Source organism: Nesoenas mayeri (genome assembly GCF_963082525.1).
Source record: "Nesoenas mayeri genome assembly, chromosome: 28".
NCBI classification, from domain to species: Eukaryota; Metazoa; Chordata; class Aves; order Columbiformes; family Columbidae; genus Nesoenas; species Nesoenas mayeri.
In genome coordinates, this window is record NC_137558.1 from 190,947 (window position 1) to 209,460 (window position 18,514).

At 70.5% G+C, this 18,514-nt stretch overlaps 3 protein-coding genes across 3 annotated transcripts; 1 reads left to right on the forward strand and 2 right to left on the reverse strand.

The window, feature by feature from the left end:
• Window positions 1-2,480: 2,480 nt before the first annotated feature.
• DNAJC22 (DnaJ heat shock protein family (Hsp40) member C22) lies at window positions 2,481-3,571 on the reverse strand (the record flags this gene model as incomplete). The annotated part of the gene is made up of 2 exons (XM_080360583.1): window positions 2,481-2,660; window positions 2,807-3,571. 2 exons carry the CDS (start codon window positions 3,569-3,571, stop codon window positions 2,481-2,483), a joined length of 945 nt encoding a protein of 314 aa, XP_080216709.1.
• Window positions 3,572-10,443: 6,872 nt separating this feature from the next.
• C1QL4 (complement C1q like 4) lies at window positions 10,444-12,123 on the forward strand (the record flags this gene model as incomplete). Its single annotated transcript, XM_080360602.1, has 2 exons — window positions 10,444-10,962; window positions 11,944-12,123. The coding sequence occupies 2 exons, from the start codon at window positions 10,444-10,446 to the stop codon at window positions 12,121-12,123; spliced, it is 699 nt and encodes a 232-aa protein (XP_080216728.1).
• A 763-nt stretch (window positions 12,124-12,886) lies between these two features.
• On the reverse strand, window positions 12,887-18,045 carry LOC308050420 (dynactin subunit 2-like). Its single transcript, XM_080360535.1, has 14 exons — window positions 17,817-18,045; window positions 17,436-17,504; window positions 15,418-15,549; window positions 15,306-15,367; window positions 15,001-15,094; window positions 14,485-14,645; window positions 14,264-14,414; window positions 14,100-14,165; window positions 13,971-14,009; window positions 13,777-13,854; window positions 13,609-13,680; window positions 13,412-13,514; window positions 13,248-13,339; window positions 12,887-13,167 (listed from the first exon to the last, which is right to left on the reverse strand). Exons 1-14 carry the CDS (start codon window positions 17,850-17,852, stop codon window positions 13,081-13,083), a joined length of 1,242 nt encoding a protein of 413 aa, XP_080216661.1. The 5' UTR covers window positions 17,853-18,045; the 3' UTR covers window positions 12,887-13,080.
• Between the last annotated feature and the right edge of the window lie 469 nt (window positions 18,046-18,514).

Genomic DNA, 18,514 nt, shown 5'->3' on the forward strand with positions numbered 1-18,514 from the left:
CAACTGCAGCATCCAGAGAAAAAGTCAGAAAAAGCTCAGAATCACGAAAGCAGCCCCCAGGCTCCACACAGGTACCCAGCGGGGGAGGGAATTGTGTGTGGATTGTTCCAAGTTTTACCTCCATCAACGCACAAAGGCTCCACAGAGAAGCTTTTGTTCGTGTTTTGGCATCTCCAGCTCCTCACAGGGCCCAGACGCTGCTTTGTGAGCGAACCGACCCGACCACCCCCGTCCTGGAGGGCCCTTAACGACACCCAGGGAACCCTACGGCACCCCAGCCCTCCAGGACTCTCCCCCTTCTCCAAACCGAACCAAATCCTTTTTTGTCTTCTTTCTGGGCTGGAGGGCTCGAGGGGGCGGTTCGCGGCCCCTCTGCAGCAGCTCCCCACGCTCAGGAAGCCGATGGGCGAGCACGAAATCAGAACGACCGACGAGCAGGTGGGGGCAGGGGGAACCACCTTCTAACCAGCGCTGGCTGGAGGAGAAACTCCGGAGTGAACCCGGAGGCTTTGGGAGGAACGGGGGGGGAAATAACAATTTTCTCCCGGCAACCGAGCCTGCGTTCCCCGCGCCCGCCAGTGAATCGTGCGGCGGTAGCGGGTAAAGGCCGCAGAGCGAGATCCCCGCAGGCACCGGGGGCTGCGCCCCGGGATTTCGGGCACGGGGCGGGCGAGCCGGGCTGCGGCGGCAACCACGGGTTAACGCTCCCGGCCCCCCGCTGCCGGCACCCGCCCCGGCGGCCGGCTCCCCCCGGGCTGCCCGGCCCCGGCCCCCGGCCCGAGAAACCGCCCGCGCCTACACGGCCCCTGAGCCCCCACACCCTCACACGGCCCCTGAGCCCCCAAACCCTCACACGGCCCCTGAGCCCCCAGCCCCTCACACGGCCCCTGAGCCCCCAAACCCCCTCACATGGCCCCTGAGCCCCCAAACCCTCACACGGCCCCTGAGCCCCCAAACCCTCACACGGCCCCTGAGCCCCCAGCCCCTCACACGGCCCCTGAGCCCCCACACCCTCACACGGTCCCTGAGCCCCCAAACCCTCACACGGCCCCTGAGCCCCCAGCCCCTCACACGGCCCCTGAGCCCCCAAACCCCCTCACATGGCCCCTGAGCCCCCAACCCCTCACACGGCCCCTGAGCCCCCAAACCCCCTCACACGGCCCCTGAGCCCCCAAACCCCCTCACACGGCCCCTGAGCCCCCAGCCCCTCACACGGCCCCTGAGCCCCCAAACCCCCTCACACGGCCCCTGAGCCCCCAACCCCTCACACGGCCCCTGAGCCCCCAAACCCCCTCACACGGCTCCTGAGCCCCCTCAACTCCTCACAAGGCCCCTCCCAACCTCCCCAATCCCCTCACAAGGCCCCTCCCGCCCCCCCAGCCCGGCCCCCCGGCTGCATCCCCTCCGCCGACCACCCTTCCTCTGGCCCCTCTCCCCGCTCCTGCCCCATCTCGCCCGGCCGGGCCCCGGGGGACCCCGCACTCACCGGCCGTGCCCGCCGGGCCCCCCCTCACCTCAGGCCGCCGAGATGCACCGGGGAGGGGGGGCGGAGGCCGCGGCCCGGCAGGAGCCCGCAAGCGTCGCCAGCCAATCGAAACGCAGCCAACCACTCGGAAGCCAATGGTGGCGCGAGGTCGCCGCGCTTGCGCCCGCCCTCCCGGAGGAATCCGCCAATGAAAGGGGGAAGGCCAGGCGAGGCCCGCCCTCATTCGCTTCCAGCCAGTCATATGCGACGCGGGGGGCGGGCCGAGCGCTTCTGACCAATGAGAGGGCAAAGCGGAGCCGCTGCGCGCGCCCGCACGCGGCGCTGCGCGAAGAGGGAGTCATCCCCCCAGCCAATGGCGAAGCGGCCCAGCCAACGCGACTGCGAAGGCCCCGCCCATTCCCACCTCCGGCGCGAGAAAAGGGCGTGGCATATCTCCACCGACAGCCAATCGGATCTGGCTAGCCGTGTCCGGGCCCCGCCTTGATGGGCGGGGCGGCGGGTGCCGAACGTGGACGGAAACTACCGAGAGCCACCGCCCTACAGCGGAAACACCCGAGTGTCTTCCGGAAAACGCCGAAGATGGGGGGCGGCCAGGGCTGACATCGGGGATCGCGGGTTCGCGGCCCCGCTCCGCCCAAACCGCCCCGGTCCTGCCTCTTCCCCGGGGTCACCGGGGCTCCCGCCATGCAAGGGCCGGCAGGGCCCTGGTGCGATGGTTTGCACACGCAACGGTTCGCACGAGCCCCCGTGTGTTCTTTGCAGACGCCCCGTGCAGCGGTTTCTCAGCCGCCCCCTCGCCACGTGTCACACCCAGCGAAGGAACAAAGCAGCGGAGAGAGGGAAACCTCGTGTTTACAAATCCGCCCCAGCCCTTGGTCCCTGCGTCACCCCGCCGTCACTGTCACCCCGCCGCCGCCGTCGCCATCACCCCCGCCGCTGCTGTCGTCGTCACCCCGCCGCCGCTGTCACCGTCACCCCGCCGCCGCTGTCACCGTCACCCCGCCGCCGCCCGCCTGTGCCCCAGCAGCTCCTCATAGGCCTCCTGCAGCTCAATGAAACGGCGCTCGGCCTCCTCAGCCCGCTGCCGGTTGTGGTCCGGGTGCCAAAGCTTCACCAGCTCCCGGTAGCTCCGGTGCACGTCCTCGGCGGAGGAGCCGGGCAGGAGCCCCAGGACCTGGGCAAGAGGGACACACGGGGGGGGTCTGTGGGGCTGCATGTGCCTGGAGGGGACCCCAAAGAAGGGCATTTCCCCGCACCCAGGACACAGGAGCAGCAGACCCCAGGCGCAGCATCCCCTGGTGCCAGCGCCGCGTCTCGCACCTCGTACGCCCGCTGCTGCCGCTCGCCCCGGCCGCTCCGTTCCCGCGCCAGGAAACCACCGGCGAAGCCCAGAACCTCCGCCAGGAGCCCGGTGGCGCGGAGGGGCAGGAGCAGGAGCTCGGTGACCGCCCGCGGCAGCGCCAGCACGGCGCCCAGCACCCCGGCGGCCCCACAGAGCCCGCGGCAGGCGAGCGGGGCGGCGAACGCCAGGCACGCCAGCCCCAGGCGGTAGAGCCGGGCGGCCAGCCGGGGCCGCGCCGCCCCGAGGGGTTTGTAGCGCCGGTGACGCTGAGCGGTGACACTGGCGGCCAGGCTGGCGGGCAGCACCGCCAGGACCCGGCCCTGGAAGAGGAGGGAGGCGACGAAGGCTGCGGCCAGGGTGCTGGGCGCCCGCGCCGTCTGGTCCCCCACCGAGGCCACCAGCTGCACCCCCAGCCCCACGGCCAGCGGTTGCGCCACCAGCGCCGGCACCCACGGCATCGCCAGTGCCGCCACCAGCCCGAAATACACCCCCACGGCCACCTGCCCCGCCAGGCGCAGCGGGCTGAGCGCCGGCACGGCCCCCACGCGCCCCCCGGGCACCCCATTGGCAGCGGCCACCCAGGCGGGGAGATGCCAGAAGTCCCAGAGCCAGCCCCCCCCGAAGCCCCCCAGCGTCACCATCCAGAGCAGCGCGTGGCTGTCCCGGCCCAGGTACAGGTGGTGCAGCCCCAGCGGCCCCCCCAGCGCCCACAGCCCATACGCCACCAGCAGCCGCTTGGCCATAGCGCTCCCCGCCGCGGTGACACCTCGGCTGTCGGGGGAGTCACCGCCCCGGTGGGCACCGGCACAGCCCCGGCATCCGGCACCTGCGGGAGGGGCCGTGTGGTCGGGGACCCCAGGTCACACGGTTCCCCCCCCAGTGCCAGACCCCCCCAGCACCAGTAAATGCGCCCCCAGGACCCTCTGCGCCCACCCAGTACCACCTGAGCTCCCCCAGTATCCTGTGGCCCCCCCAGAACCCCCTCAGCCCCCCCAGGGTCCTGCCCCCCTAGGACCAGTACGCATCCCCCTAAGACTCCCTGAGCCCCCCAGCCCCCTGTAAGCCCCCCACGGTCCCACCCCGGACCCTCTGAGCTCCCCCCGGGGCCAGTGCACCCCCACAGCCCCCAAACCCCATTCCGGGGGCCCCAGCCCCCCCGACCCACCTCTCCCCACGGAGCTCCCGGCGGCACCGCCCCCCCCAACCGGGACTTTGTACCCGCACGACAGCGGCCAAAGGGCACAGCGGGGCGGGGCCGGACCTGGGGGGGACAGGGTGACCCCTCCGCTGCAGGTGACCCCCCCCCGGGACTGTGTTTGCTCAGCAGGCGCCGTGTTTGCCCAGATTAAGCGGCTGCAGCCGCCAATTTGGGCTCATCCATAATTAACGGCCCCGCAGCCAGGCGGGGGCTCAGCCCCGTTAGCGGGTCCTGGGGGGGCCACAACCCCCCCCAAGCTCAGCATCCCGCGGGCAGTGCAGCAGCAGCAGGATGGAATCTGGGGGGGCTGGATGGGAACCCCCCCCGGGCTTTGGGGCTGCATCCCCCCCATCGCTGCTGCCCGGGGGATGGATGGGCCTCCCCATGATTTGGGGGTGCAATGCGGCAAAACCCCGGCTCGGAGGAGGGGCTGAGAGGCCCGGACGCCTGGGTCCCTGGGGCTGCCGGCGGGGGGTGGGGATGCTGGTGCCCCCCCGGCTCCACTGCCCGTCAGGACGGGCTGACAGCGCCCCCCCCCCGCCCTCGCCTGGCTGCCTCCCTGACAGCGGCTCCCTGCGGACCCCCCGCCCACGCTCCGCTGCCCACCAGCCCCAGTTCGGGGGGGCCCGGCCCCGCCGGCCCACACCGGGGCGGGGGGAGCACCCCGGCTGGGGTGGGGCTGGACCCCCCACCGGACCCCCAGGCGGGTGGGGCTGCGCTGCCGTGACCCCCCCGTTTTGGCGCAGGATCGATGTGCCGGGGGGGTCTTGCATCCCGATCGATCTCTTTAAGTATCTGGATTTTAAAATGTCAAATTTGCCTTTGGCGGGCGGGTTGATGGGGTGGGGGTGGGGGCAGAGCCCCCCACGGCTGCCTCGGTTTCCTCGGGTGCCCCCCCGACATGCAGGGGAGCCCCTGGGGGGTCTTGGGGTGCCCCGGCCCCGGGGGGGTCACGGGGAGGCCTGTTTGCGGGTGTAATTGGTGCCATCGATCAGCCCCGGCCACCGGCGCTCACGGCATCGATTTGTGGCACCTTCCTGCGAATTGAAGCATCTGTCACCGCCCGGGTGCACGGGGACCACGGAGGGGACACAGGGGGACCAGGGTGGGGACATGGGGGTACCATGGCTGGGGACATGTGGGGACCACGGGGTCCATGGTTGGGGACACACGGGTGCCATGGCTGGGGGGACATGGGGACCATGGTGGGGACATAGGGGGACCACGACCAGGGACACGGGATGACCACGGGGTCCATGGTTGGGGACATGTGGGGACCATGGTTGGGGACACAAGGGTACCAAGGCTGGGGACACATGGGGACCATGGTGGGGACACGTGGGGACCACGACCATGCGTGGGGACCGTGGCTGGGGACACAGGCATGTCCTGAAGCCCACCTGTGTCCCAACAGACACGTGTGCCCCCCCAAACCCCCTCCCAGCCCCCACACTGAGCACCACGTCCCCAGCGACATGGGACACGCGTGTGCGCCCCCCCCCGCTCCCCCCTCCCGCGGACACGCGTGTGCCCGTCCCCGCGCTCCCCCCGCGCCGTCCCGGTGTCACATCGCGTGTCACTCTGCCGGTAATTAATGCAAGCGCTGGGGCCGGAGTCCCCCCGGACTCGTACATCACTGCCAGCGCCGCCCGCGCGGCCCCCCCGCCCCGGTATTAGGGGAATTTTATATGTATTAGCTGTTGATGCACATTAATACATTAAAAATGTCAGCGGTGGAGCCCGGCTAATTGTCTGATTTAAATGTCTATTTGTCAGCGCCCGGCTCAGGTGGGCATGAGGCGAATCTGCAATGAGCCCCCCCAGCCCCCCCAGCGCCGGGGGGAAGACCTGGGACCGGCACCCCATGGCGTGGCTCAGGGGGACCCGCAGAGCAGGGGGTCGCAGGTGCCGGGGGTGCGGGCAGGTGCGGGGGGTGAGCGCACCCCCGTGCCCCGGCCGCCCGTCTAATTGTCACCCGGCTGGGATGGATTTCTGTGCCCGACGTCCCCTGCATCCCTAATAAACGCCACTTGTCCGGAGGATTAATCCGGCACAACCATCCATCTCGGCTGCACCGTGTGCCCCAGCAGACCCCCCCCGCGCTGCGGCCACGGTGGGAGGGGCCGTCACCCCCCAGGATCCCAGGGGTTTCCCCCCAGGCTGCCTGTGGTTCCCCATGGCTGAGACCCTGCAGTTCATCACAGCAGCGGCCGGTCCTGCCACCCCAAGAGCCATGAAGGGGCACCCGGATGTCCCCGGGCGTCACGGGCTCCATCCCGGCCCCACATCGGGGTCCCCACCCACCTTCGCGCCCCCCACGCCAGCCGCTGGTTTATTGTTGCCATTCAAGGACAATTCTCATCCAGCCCGGGCCGGCCCAGCGCCCCGGCTGGATCGCAAACCCGCCCGGGCTGGAGCGCCCGGCCGCCGCAGCCCATCGATATTCATTTGGCCAGGCCCCCCCGGCCCCGCTGACACGGCGATCTGTCTGCCGGGGCACGGACACGCTCGGGCTGGCCGTGGGGAGGGAAAGGGGACGTTCCCCGGGCGTGGGGACCATCCAGTGGCACTGGGGACCATCCAGTGGCACTGGGGAACATGCAACGGGCACTGGGGACAATGTGCCAGCCTTGGGGACCATACACGGGGCAACACTGGGCAGCCTGGGGCGTAGGGACCGAGCACCGTGGCCATGCCAGCGCTGGATGTGACCCTGCGGGTCCCTGCGCTGCCGCAGGAGCCGGCGGCTCCTCGGGGGCCATCGAGGCAGATGGCGAACGCGGAGTCACCGGCCGGCTGCACCGACCCCCTCCCCGCGCCGGGGGGGACAGCGGGGACAGGGACGCGGCGTGATGCATTTATTCATGCTCTGCGCCCCGGCCGCGGCGGCTCGCGCCGCGCTCGGCTCCCGGCTCCGGCCTTGGAGCCGCTGGCTCTGCAGCCGAGGACGTGTCCGTCCCCAGCGGGGCGGCCCGCGGCACCGTCAGGGACAGCCAGGGCACGGTGGGGAAACTGAGGCACGGCCACCAAGGACCGGGGACACCTCCGCCACGGCCGCCGCCGCCGCCATCCCGGTGCTGCTGTGGGCGCGGGGCTCGCTGCCCCCGTGAACGCGCCTGAGCCCCCCAAATCCCGCCCCCTGCCCCGCAGAACCAGTGGCAGGATCCGGCCCCGACCCCCGCCTCCCCTCGGACTGACCTTTCTCATCGCCGCTGCTGCTGCTATTTTTAGCCCCAGCCTCAGCTCTGCGCCCCCCCCGTCCCCCCCACCAGCAGGGCCGGGGGCGGCCGGGACCCCCGAGCGGCCGTTGCTGTGCCCTCGTGTCCCCACGGCCGGGGCCTGAGCGCCCGCTCCCCACCAGCCCCTGGCTCCTGCTAATTAGCACTCGGGCTTCCCCTCGCAGCCTGGCTAATTAATTCGCTGTTGCTGCTCATTAGGATCAGCCGGGGGAGGGTTGGCAGGGGGACTCCGCCACCCCCGTCCCCGAGGAGCAGCACGGGTGGCATCGATGACACCCGGACCCGTCCCCGCCGGGCTGGGGGGGCCGATGCAGCCGCCGTTAATTTGTTGCACAAACATGGGCGGGCTGGTCAGGATCGCATTGATCCTCCCGCATAAAGGGCCCATAAATCCATCCAATATCCCGCTGATTGATCGCCGCCCTTTGGAGGGAGCTGGCCTGGCCTGCAAATTCCAAACTCCACGGATAAATGACACTCGCCGTGGGAGCATCTCCCCCCGCAGCCCCCGCCGTGTGCTGCGGGCGTTTACACACGCATGCAGCGTGCACTGAGCATGCACATGCATGCACCGAGCATGCACACGTATGGAAACTGATGCACAGACATACACCGAGCATGTGCATGTGTGCACAAGCATGCAGACACCCAGAGAGCATGCACACACATGCACACACATGCACAGAGCACGCACACGCACGCACAGAGCATGCACACGCACGCACAGAGCATGCACATGCACGCACACACATGCACAGAGCATGTACACGCACGCAAAGAGCATGCACATGCATGCACACACATGCACACGCATGCACACGCACGCAAAGAGCATGCACATGCACGCACGCACATGCACAGAGCATGTACACGCACGCAAAGAGCATGCACATGGATGCACACACATGCACACGCATGCACACGCACGCAAAGAGCATGCACACGCGTGCACACACACGCACAGAGCATGCACACGCATGCACACACATGCACAGAGCTTGCACACAGCATGCATACATGCACACAGCACGTACACAGCATGCAGAGCACACACGTGTGCACGCACCTCTACACACACACACACAGGAGCAGCCGCTGCCTCTGCAAGGACACGCGTGGCCCCTGCCCATACACACACGTGAAAAGCCACCCGTGGGCCCGTCACCCCAGCGGCTCCGTGCAGGGGACCCCTCGTCCCACCCCCCGCAGAGGGACCCGCGGTGTCCCCGCGCTGAGCCCGCCGGGGGTGGCCGGTGCCTTTTGCCCGATTGCTGCTTTTTTCCCTGGTATTTCTCTCATTGCTGCAGGCGGAGGGACCGGGGCGGGGGGGGGAAGCGGCTCCTCTCCCGGGAGCGCGGAGGCCAAGACTTCATTTTGCATAACGGAGCAAATTCCGGCAAGATTTGGAAAAGAGCAGCTGTGAATCAGCCCCCCAGCAGCGCCCCCCCCCCCCAGCAGCTGCTCCGCCGGGAGCAGCGGGGGCCGCATCCGGACCCCCCAGCACCCCGAGGAGTGGGCACCTCGGCCCTGTTCCCATCCCGGGGCTGGGCAGGGACCGTGCGCCCCAGTAGAACCCCCCCCGGCCTGGGGATTCCTTGGAGCGCCCACAAATGTGGGGTGAACCCTGCAGAGGGGCCCCCGAAATGGGCCCGTGGCCATCAGCCTGGGGCTGCATCGGTGGGGGGGGCCCGCGCTCCCCCTGCACACGCAGCCCCCGTGTCACGCACCCAACCCCCCTCGCTCACAGCCCCGTGCCCGCCTTGCACACGCACGTGCACCCCCCCCGCTCCCCTTTGCACACACAGCCCTGCACCCCCCCTTGCACACACACGGCCCCGCATGCCCATGCCCCCCCCTTGCACACACACAGCGCTGTGCACACGCACGCCCCCCCCCCTTGCACACTCACAGCCCCGCGCACCCCCCTCACTCCCGTCCCTCCTCCAGCCCCCTCCTCCGCCCCCCCGTGCCCGGTGCCGTCGAACGGGGCGGGCGGAGCGGGGCTGCGGGCGCGGCGCGGGCGGGCGGCGGCCCCGGCACGTGGCTCCCGGCGCCGCGGGCGACAGGTACCGGCGGGCACGGGCGGGGGACACGGGGGCCGGGGGGGAAAGGGCCGCTCCGCCGCGGGCCCGGGGCCGCGGGTCCCCCGGGGGGCCCGAGCGGGGAGCGGCGGCGGCTCCGGGAGAACCGGCCCGGGCGGCGCTGCCCGGCCTCGGCCCCACCGGCGCGCACCGGGCAGAGCGGGGCGGGGCGGCGCCGCTCCAGGGGAGGGGGTCCCGTTCCCGGGGGTCCCGTTCCCGGGGGTCTCGTTCCCGGGGGTCTCGTTCCCGGGGAACTTGGCGAGAAGTTGCCCCGCGCGTCGCGGCGGCTCCATCCCGGCTCCTCCCGGCTCCTCCCGGCTCCTCCCGGCTCGCTCCCGGTTCCACCTCGGCTCATTCCCGGTGCCATCCCGGCTCCATCCCGGCTGTATCCCGGTTCCAACCCGGCGCGGTCCCGGCTCCTTCCCGGCTCCATCCCCGCGCATTCGCGGCTCCATCCTGGCTTCATCTCAGCTCGGTCTCGGCTGCTTCCCGGCTCGGTCCCGGCTCCGGTTACATCACCAGCTCCAACACCGGCTCCGGTCCTGGTTTCAGCCTGGGCTCCGGTCCCGATTCCAAGCCCGGCTGCTGCAGGAGCTTCGCTCTCCGTCCTCGGCTCCGGTCTCAGCCCCGTCCCCGGCTCCAGCACCGTCTTGGGTCCCGGTTCTGCTCCCAGTTCCACCGTCGGCTCTGGTTTCGTCGCCTTCACCACCGCAAGTCGCAGCTCCGCTCCTGGCCCCGGCTCCAGCCCCGCTCCCAGTCCCGTCCTCGGCCCCAGCCCCGCTGCTGTCACCGCTCCTGCCCGCATCCCTGTCCCCATCTCCAGCACCTGCTGTACCTGCCCCTGCTCCCGGCTCTGCTGCTGTGACTTCCCTGTCCCCATCATCTCCGTCCCCGCTCCGGTCCCCGCTGCCGGCAGCATCCCCATCCCTCCCCGTCCCCATCCCCAGCTCAGGGACGTGCGGCTCAGCGGGCGGCCGCGTGCCGCCCGTCCCCCCGGTGCCACCATCGCTCCCAAGGGTGACGAGGACCTGCTGGCGCTGGCCGCCTCCCGGCTGAGCCGCAGGAAGCGGGTGGCCGGGGCGGCCATCGGGGTGGCCATGGTGCTGGTGCTGCTGGTGGCCATCCCGCTGCTGGTGCACAGCTCCAAGGCGGCCGCGCACTACGAGATGCTGGGCAGCTGCCGCATGGTCTGCGACCCCTACCCTGAGCTGCCCCCCGCCTCCCCGCCCCCCCCCTTCCTACCCGGCGCCAAGGGCGAACCGGGGCGCAAGGGCCGTGCCGGGGCGCGGGGTCCCCCCGGACCACCAGGACCGCGGGGGCCGCCGGGTGAGCCAGGCCGGCCCGGGCCGCCGGGGCCGCCGGGGCCAGGTCCCGGGGGGTACATCCCCTCCTTCTACAGCCCCAAGATCGCCTTCTACGCGGGGCTGCGGAAGCCCCACGAGGGTTACGAGGTTCTGCGCTTCGACGACGTCGTCACCAACGTGGGCAACTACTACGAGCCCTCGAGCGGGAAGTTCACCTGCCCCCTCCCCGGCATCTACTTCTTCACCTACCACGTCCTGATGCGCGGCGGCGACGGCACCAGCATGTGGGCCGACCTGATGAAGAACGGGCAGGTACGGGTTGGGACCCCCCAGCACCGGTGCCCTCGCCGGGGCTGCTCCCGATGTCCCCGGTTCCCCACCCAGCTCCTCCAGCCCCATTTCTGCCTGTGTCTCCACTGGCTCCATGATCCCAGTTTCCCCATCCCAGTTCCCCATCCCAGTTTCCTCATCCTGCTTCCCTTATCTTGGTTCTCCCATCTTGTTTCTTCTTATTCCAGTTTTCCCATTTTGTTTTCTGTTAATCCCAGTTCCTCTCGCCTCCTCCCCCGTTCCCGTTTCCCCATCCCTGTCTCCCCATCCCTGTCTCCCCATCCCTGTCTCCCCATCCCCGTTTCCCCATCCCCGTCTCCCCATCCCACTTCCCCATCCCACTTTTCCCAGCTCATTTCCTCCCACCCCAGTTTTCTCATTTTCCTTTCGCTTAATCCCAATCCTGACCCCCCTTCCCCCCCAGTCCCCACATTGCAGATCCCCCATCAAATTCCGCCCCCCCCCCAATTCCCACCCTCTTCTCCCCACCCCTATCTCCCCCATCCCCGTCCCCCCCCCCGTCTCAGCCGTGGTGACACAACACCCCATTCCAGGGGCTCCCGTCACCGGCACAGGGGGGACACAAACCCCCGGGGTGCCAGGCCTGGAGCCGGGGGGGCAACCGGCTGTGCCCGCCCCGGGACGGCCACCAGCACCGGGGCCCGGGTCGTGTCCCCGGCCGGTCCCTTTGTTCGCGGCAGCTCCTGCACGGCCTCGCCCCGGACGTTTCCCATTTATTCCGGGAAAACGAGCATCGATCCAGCGCGGTTGATGCCGCGTCTGCCCCCCCCCGCCGTCCTGCCCCCCCCGGCATTCCCGTGCTTGGGGACAGCGCAGGGTCCCGGTCAGCGCGGCTCTCTGGATTTTGTCACCTGGGGACCGAGCGCTGATGGTGACACCCGGCTCAGCCCCCGTTTCCCATCGCGTGCTGCGGGGGGTCCCTGATGCCCGTGTCCCCCCAAGGTGCGGGCCAGCGCCATCGCGCAGGACGCCGACCAGAACTACGACTACGCCAGCAACAGCGTCATCCTGCACCTGGACGTGGGGGACGAGGTGTTCGTCAAGCTGGACGGCGGCAAAGTCCACGGAGGCAACACCAACAAGTACAGCACGTTCTCGGGGTTCATCATCTACCCCGACTGACCCCCGGGGCACCCCCCGCAGGGACAGCCCCACAGACCCCCAGTACAGCACCCGCTCGGGGTTCGTCTCCCCTGCGGGGCACGGCGGGGGGGTCATCCCGGCTGCCACTGGTGTCACTGTCCCCCCGCAACAGAACCGGCCCCCCCCGCTGCCCGGCACCTCCCCACGTCAGTGTGTCCCCCCCCGCATGCCAGCGCCCCCAAGGGTATCGAGGTGTCCCGCTGCTGTCCCCCTCCCCCTGTCACTGGGCTCTGTGTCCCCCCACAATAAACCACTGCGGGTTTGGATGTGCATCTGCTGCCTTCACCTCCCCGCGGCGGAGGCAGAGGGGACACCTGGGGACATGAGGGGACACCTGGGGACATGAGGGGACATCCGGGGCGGGGGCTGCGCTGCCATCATCCCTGGTGCTGGCACCACCTGTCTCTGCAGTGGTGACAAGCTGGGGACCCTTGTTGTCACCTTCTGCAGCCCTGTCCCCAGCCCTGTCCTTGTCCCCAGCCCTCGTCCCCGACCTTGTCCCCTGTCCCTGTTCGCAGCTCTGGTTCCCGACCTTGTCCCCCGTCCCTGTCCGATCGCTGTCCCCAAACGGGCCAGTGCTGCCACCGTGTGGCCAGCGCCAGGAACGTCACGGCGGGAGCGCGGGGGTGACCGGGGACCCCCGGGAAGGGCTGGCGGGCCTGGGGGGTGACAGTGTCCCTGGGTGTCCCCCCATCCCTGAGCATCACCCGAAGATGCCAACATGGATGCACTTTGAGCTGTTTATTGGGGTAAATGGGGGGGTACAGACACCCCCACCCCCTCAGTGCGAGTGGAGGGTTGGGGGGGGGGCCCTCCAGCCCCCACACACTGTGCTGGAGGGGCAGAGTAAGTACAAACAGGGGACCTGCGCGGGGGACGATTCCCGGGGGTCGCAGGACCCGGGGGGTGAAATGGCTCATGGAGGGGGGGGGGGGGTCACTTCTGCAGCCGCTTGATGCGGGCGTCGATGTCGGCGAAGTTGTCCTCCACGATGGCCAAATTCTCCTTCATCGTCTTCTGGACCTGGCGGGGGGAGAGGGGAAGGGGCTGAGCTGGGGGGCAGGATGGGGACCCCCCGTCACGCGGGGCTCTGGGGGTCCCACCTCCGCCAGCAGCGCCGCGTTGTCCTTCAGAGCCGCCACCATGTCCTGCTGCGTCGTGTCCAGGTGCACCAGGACCTGCCCGAACTGGGCGGCTGGGGGCGGGGGGAAAGCTCAGCGCCGGTTCCCCCCGCGGGGCCCCCAGCCCGCGTCCCCAGTGCCCCCACCTTGCTCGTGCAGGTCCCGGAGCGTCACCAGCCTCTGCACGACGTCGGGCAGCGCGGTGGCCACGGGGTCCCAGCGCTGCAGCGTCTCGTGGAGCTGCTGGATCTGGGGGACGGGGCAAGAAACGGGGGGTGTCCATGCACCCCCCATGACGGGGGTGCCTTTTTGGGAGGGTGTTGTCCCCACTCCTTGCTCTCACCTTGCTCTGGGTGTCGGTGTCTTGTGCCATCGCCTTGTGCTTGGCCATTTCATTCACCTTCCCCAGGACGCTCTGGAGAGGGAGGGGGACGGATGTGAGCCCCCAAATCCAGCGGCGCCCCCCCAAGGTCACGGCCGTGGCCTGTGACGCCCCCGCGCCCCCCCTCACCTGCAGCCGCGCTTCCACCTGGTCCAGCACGGCCACATCCAAGATGTTGACCTTGGCCTGCAGGACCTGCATGGTCTCCTGGGGACAAGGGGTGAGGGGGGGGACCCTGGGAGTGCCCCCCCAAGTGCTATGGGCACAGAGTTGGGAGCAGAGAAAAGGTCCATGTGTGTCCCCCCACCCCCTGTTTAACTCACCATGAGGTTGGTGCCTTTCAGCCCGGCCAAGAGCGGGTTCTGGGGGGGGAAATGGCATCAGCGGGGCAGGATGGGGGGGGAAGCCCCTGGGGGGCAGGATGGGGGGGATGGGGACTCAGGACCCCCGACCTGGCTGTCGGGCTCACACCGCACTGTTGCCTCCAGCTGCGCCAGCCGCTTCTCCAGCTCCGCGATCTGGGGGGTACACACACGCACACGGGGGTGACACCACGGGACACCCCATTTTGGGGTCGGGCAGCGCCGTCGCAGCCCCCCCGCCACCCACCAGTTACCTTGGCTGTGTGGGCAAACTGGTCCTGCTCCGGCCTCCAGTACAGCTCGAAGGTGACGGCGTCCCCAGGGGGGGACGAGCTCTTTGGGGGGGGGCTCTTCCCTGGCGGCGCTTTGCTGTGCTTGGCCACCTCCAGCTGCTGCAGCAGCCGCCTGGGGGGAACGCGAGTGTGGGGGGGACACGGGGACACCGACACCCCGGGGGTCCCGGCCCCCCACTCACTTGGCCAAGGCCCCCTCGGGGTCGGCGAAGTCGACGGCGGCGCTGGGTCCCAGCAGCTGCTGCAGCCGCCCCGAGAGCAGCTGCTGCCGCAGCGCGTCCACCTGCCGCGCCAGCGCCGCGGCCCCCGGCTGCTGCTCGCCCGCCGGCTCCTGCGCCGCGCCCTGCGGGCACAACCAGCTGTCACCCCAACCCGTCACCCCCGCCCTGCGGGCACAACCGCCCGTCACCCCCACCCGGCGGGCACAACCACCCGTCACCCCCGCCCGTCACCCCCGCCCGGCGGGCACAACCACCCGTCACCCCCGCCCTGCGGCCACAACCGCCCGTCACCCCCGCCCGTCACCCCCGCCCGGCGGGCACAACCACCCGTCACCCCCGCCCTGGGGCCACAACCGCCCGTCACCCCCGCCCGTCACCCCCGCCCGGCGGGTACAACCACCCGTCACCCCTGCCTGTCACCCCCGCCCTGGGGGCAGAACCGCCCGTTCCCCCCGTGCCGCCCCCGCCGCCGCTCACCGCGCTGCAGTGCACCTCCCGCAGCAGCTCCTGCACCTCCAGCTGCAGGCGCTGGTAGCGCTGCTGGGGGCTCTCCTGGGCGCCCCCCCCCGAGCTGCAGACAGAGGAGCGGGGCTGTGGGGGGTCTGCACCTCCTGCCCCTCCGCGAACGCGTTGGGGGCGTTGGGGTCTCCGTCCTCGGAGCCGCTCAGGACACACGGTCCTGGGCCCCCAGCGCCGGGATGGCCCCAAACCGCTCCCCCCGCTGCGGTTCGGGATGACATGGGACAAAGGACGGTGCCCCGCGTGTCCCACCGCAGCCTCACCGTGCCGCGCTCCCCAGACCTGCCGCCCGTCCTCCTCGCCTTGCTGACGCCATCCGAGAAACCTGGGAGAACAGCACCCCACAGCACTGAGCGCGGCTGACCGGGGGGTCACCGCGGGGACACGATGGCCCCGGCCCCCCAACTCACCCAGCCCCTCGGTACCCAAGCGCTTGTCCTTGAACTTCTCGTAGGCGGCGTTGGGGTTGATGATGAGATGCTCCACGCTGGTGCTGCTGAGCTCCTCCTGCGGGCAGGGCCCCCCCGGCTCATCAGCAAAACGGGGGGGACACAGAAGCGTCCCCGTCCTCCCCAGGATGGGGTCACAGCCCCCCAGGACTGACGCGCAGGGACAGGACCCAGCGGCAGCTTGTGCAGGACGCGGCGCGTCCCCAGGGGGACATCGGCCCCCAGGCACCGGCGTGGGGACATCGGCCCCGCCAGTGTGACCCCCCCGAGGTTGACACCCCGTGACCAGCTGGGGGGGCCCGACCTGCACCCAAAGGACCCCCCGCCCCGCAGCCCCTGTCCGTCCCCTGCGCGCTGCATGGGGACAAAAAGGGGGTGACAGCGCTGGGGGGCGCCCGGCGGGGGCGGCGGTTCCGGGCTCTTACCAGCTCCTTGTGTTTCCCAGAGGTGAGAAATTAGGAGGAAATTGGGGGAGAAAGAGACAAAAACGGCGTTAGCAGGTTCGTCCCACGCGCGGGGATGTCACCCTTGTCCTCGGGTGGCCCGGGGCGGCGTGGGGGGGGCGGCGTGGGGGGAGCTGCCAGCACAGGGACAAAGCAGCGCTGGGGACAGCTGGACCCCCCAGGAGACACCGCGGGGGGTGGTCACGGTGTCCAGGGGAAGCTCAGGAGCGTGGGCCAGAGCTGGGGTGACACAGCCGGCCCCCCACAACCAGCTTTTGTTTTCCCCGGGCAGGGGGGGTTAAGTGGAGCCTGGGCCCCCCAGGGCAGCCCCGATGTCCCCAGCCCCCCGGGGGGGGTACAAAACTGCGATGTCCATCGCTGGGGGCACCGGCAGCAGGGCCGGGGGGGCTCAGCGCAGCCCCCCCCCCCGGCAGGTGACCCGCAGCCAGGACTGGGGGACATGGTGACAAGTGGTGGCTCCGGACACCCCCGCATGCAGAACTCCCCCCAAAAGCAGCATGCGGAACCAGAACGGGCCTTACTTGTGCAAACTAGTGTCCGGGGGGCAAAGCGGGGGGGGAAATGCAGGTCAGTCCAGTGCCAGCAACACAACCAGGAGGTGACAGCAATCAACCCCCCCCAACCAATTACCCAGCAATTAATGCCCCCCAACCAATTATCCAGCAATTAAACCCCCACAACTAATTATCCAGCAATTCAAACCCCCAACAACCAATTATCTCTTGCACCCCAGGCTGCAGGGGTGGGGGGGGAGTGGAGAATGACCCGGGTGGGGGGGTCACTGCTTGATGCTGCTCGGGGACACTGTTTCAGTGTCACCAAGGCCTCACGGGGTGGGGGCTTTGGGCTAAAAACATCCCATTTCAGTCCATCCCGCGGCCCCGCTCCCACGGGGGCCTCTGAGCCCCTTGCTCAGAACTGGGGGGGGACACGGGTTGGTGCGACCGTGTCACCGTGTGGGGCACCTGTGTCCCCCCAGACGCTGGTGGCACCGTGGGGACAAGCCAGGTCGTGGCCCGGGTTCCCCCATCGCCGGCAGAGCTGGGGGTCACCACACAGGCCCCGCCCGGTGTGACCCCTCGTGCCGGCCCTGGGGACACGTCCCCGGTGTCACCCCCACGAGCTGGGCACCACGGGGCTGCTCTGAGGGGCCCCAACTCCATTTTCGGGGGGACCCCTCGAGCCCCCCCGCCCCCCATGCGCTGCCCCCTCGGGGCAGGGGACACGGGAGGGGGGGCAGGGGCTGCTCCCGGCCCTGGGGGGACGGGGGACAGGGGGACGGGGGATGGGGGACGGGGGACGGGGGGACGGGGGGATGGGACGGGGGACGGGGGACGGGGGACGGGGGGACGGGGGATGGGGGACGGGGGGACGGGGGGATGGGACGGGGGACGGGGGGACGGGGGACGGGGGGACGGGGGACGGGGGGACGGGGGACGGGAGACGGGACGGGGCAGCCGGCGCCCCGGCGAGGCCTCACCGCCTCGAACTCGGCCTGGTCGTCCTCGGGGAGGTCGCTGGTCTCGTACACGTCGGGCTCGTTCCTGGCCTTGGGGACAGAAGGCGCCACCCCCGCTCTGTTCGTTACCCATTTACCGCCAAACACCTGCAAACCGCCCCTAAAGACGCTCCGGACGCCGCAGCAGCCACGGCCCCCCCGCCCCTGACGTGCTCAGACCCCGACACCCCAAACGGCCCCTCCCGGACACCCCGACACCCCAAATGCCTCCGATCCCCCCAGCGCCCGCCAGCGCCCGCCGCTCCCGAACCCCCGAACCCCCCGTCACTGACCCAGCGCCCCGGTCCCGGCCCCCCCGCCCCTCTCAGACCCCCCCCACCCTCCCCCGGACCCCCCACTCACAATGCCGGGCAGGTCCGCGTATTTGGGGTCGCCCATGGCCGGGGGTCGGTAACGGGGGTGAGAGGAGGGACGGCGGCGGGGGGTCAGCGCCGGGCCCGGTAACGGGACAGGCGGCAGCGGGAGCTCCGCGCCGGGGCCGGTACGGGAACAGTCGTTACGGGGGGGCGGTAACGGGGATCGGTAACGGGGATCGGTAACGGGGATCGGTGCCGGGATCCAGGAAGCACCGTCAGGTCCGGGACGAGTCTCGCGAGAGCAACGGGCGGGGCGGGGGCGGCACCGGGAGCGCGCGGGGGCGGGGCCTGGCCGGGCGGGGCGGGGCCTGGCGGGGCGGGGAGGGGAGGGGAGGGGAGGGCGCGGCGGGAAAACGCGGGGAGGGCACGAGGGTGGGGGGACACGGGCTGGTGACACGGGGGGACGCACGGGTTCGGTCGCACGGGGGGGGACACGGGCTGGTGACACGGGGGGACACACGAGTTCGGTCGCACGGGGGGGACACGGGCTGCGTGACACGGGGGGGACACACGGGTTCGGTCGCACGGGGGGGCTGTCCCCTCTCTCCCGTGGGAGCGTTCCCGGGCCGAGCTCCGCGCAGGCACACCTGCGTGTTTGGGGGGGTTCGGTGGCCCCTGACTGCACGTCCCTGCCCCTCCCCAGGCTGGGCGGGGTCACCAAGGACACGGCGGGGGGGGCGGGAT

Bases quoted from the DNA above. Each gene is read 5' to 3' on its own strand.
- LOC308050420 (XM_080360535.1), bottom strand. From the start codon at position 17,852: ATGGGCGACCCCAAATACGCGGACCTGCCCGGCATT. The intron at 15,550-17,435 runs GTGAGGCCTCGC...CCCTGCCCGCAG, and splicing joins ACCAGGCCGAGTTCGAGGCG to GAGGAGCTCAGCAGCACCAG. The intron at 14,415-14,484 runs GTGAGTGGGGGG...CGTTCCCCCCAG, and splicing joins CCCGAGGGGGCCTTGGCCAA to GCGGCTGCTGCAGCAGCTGG.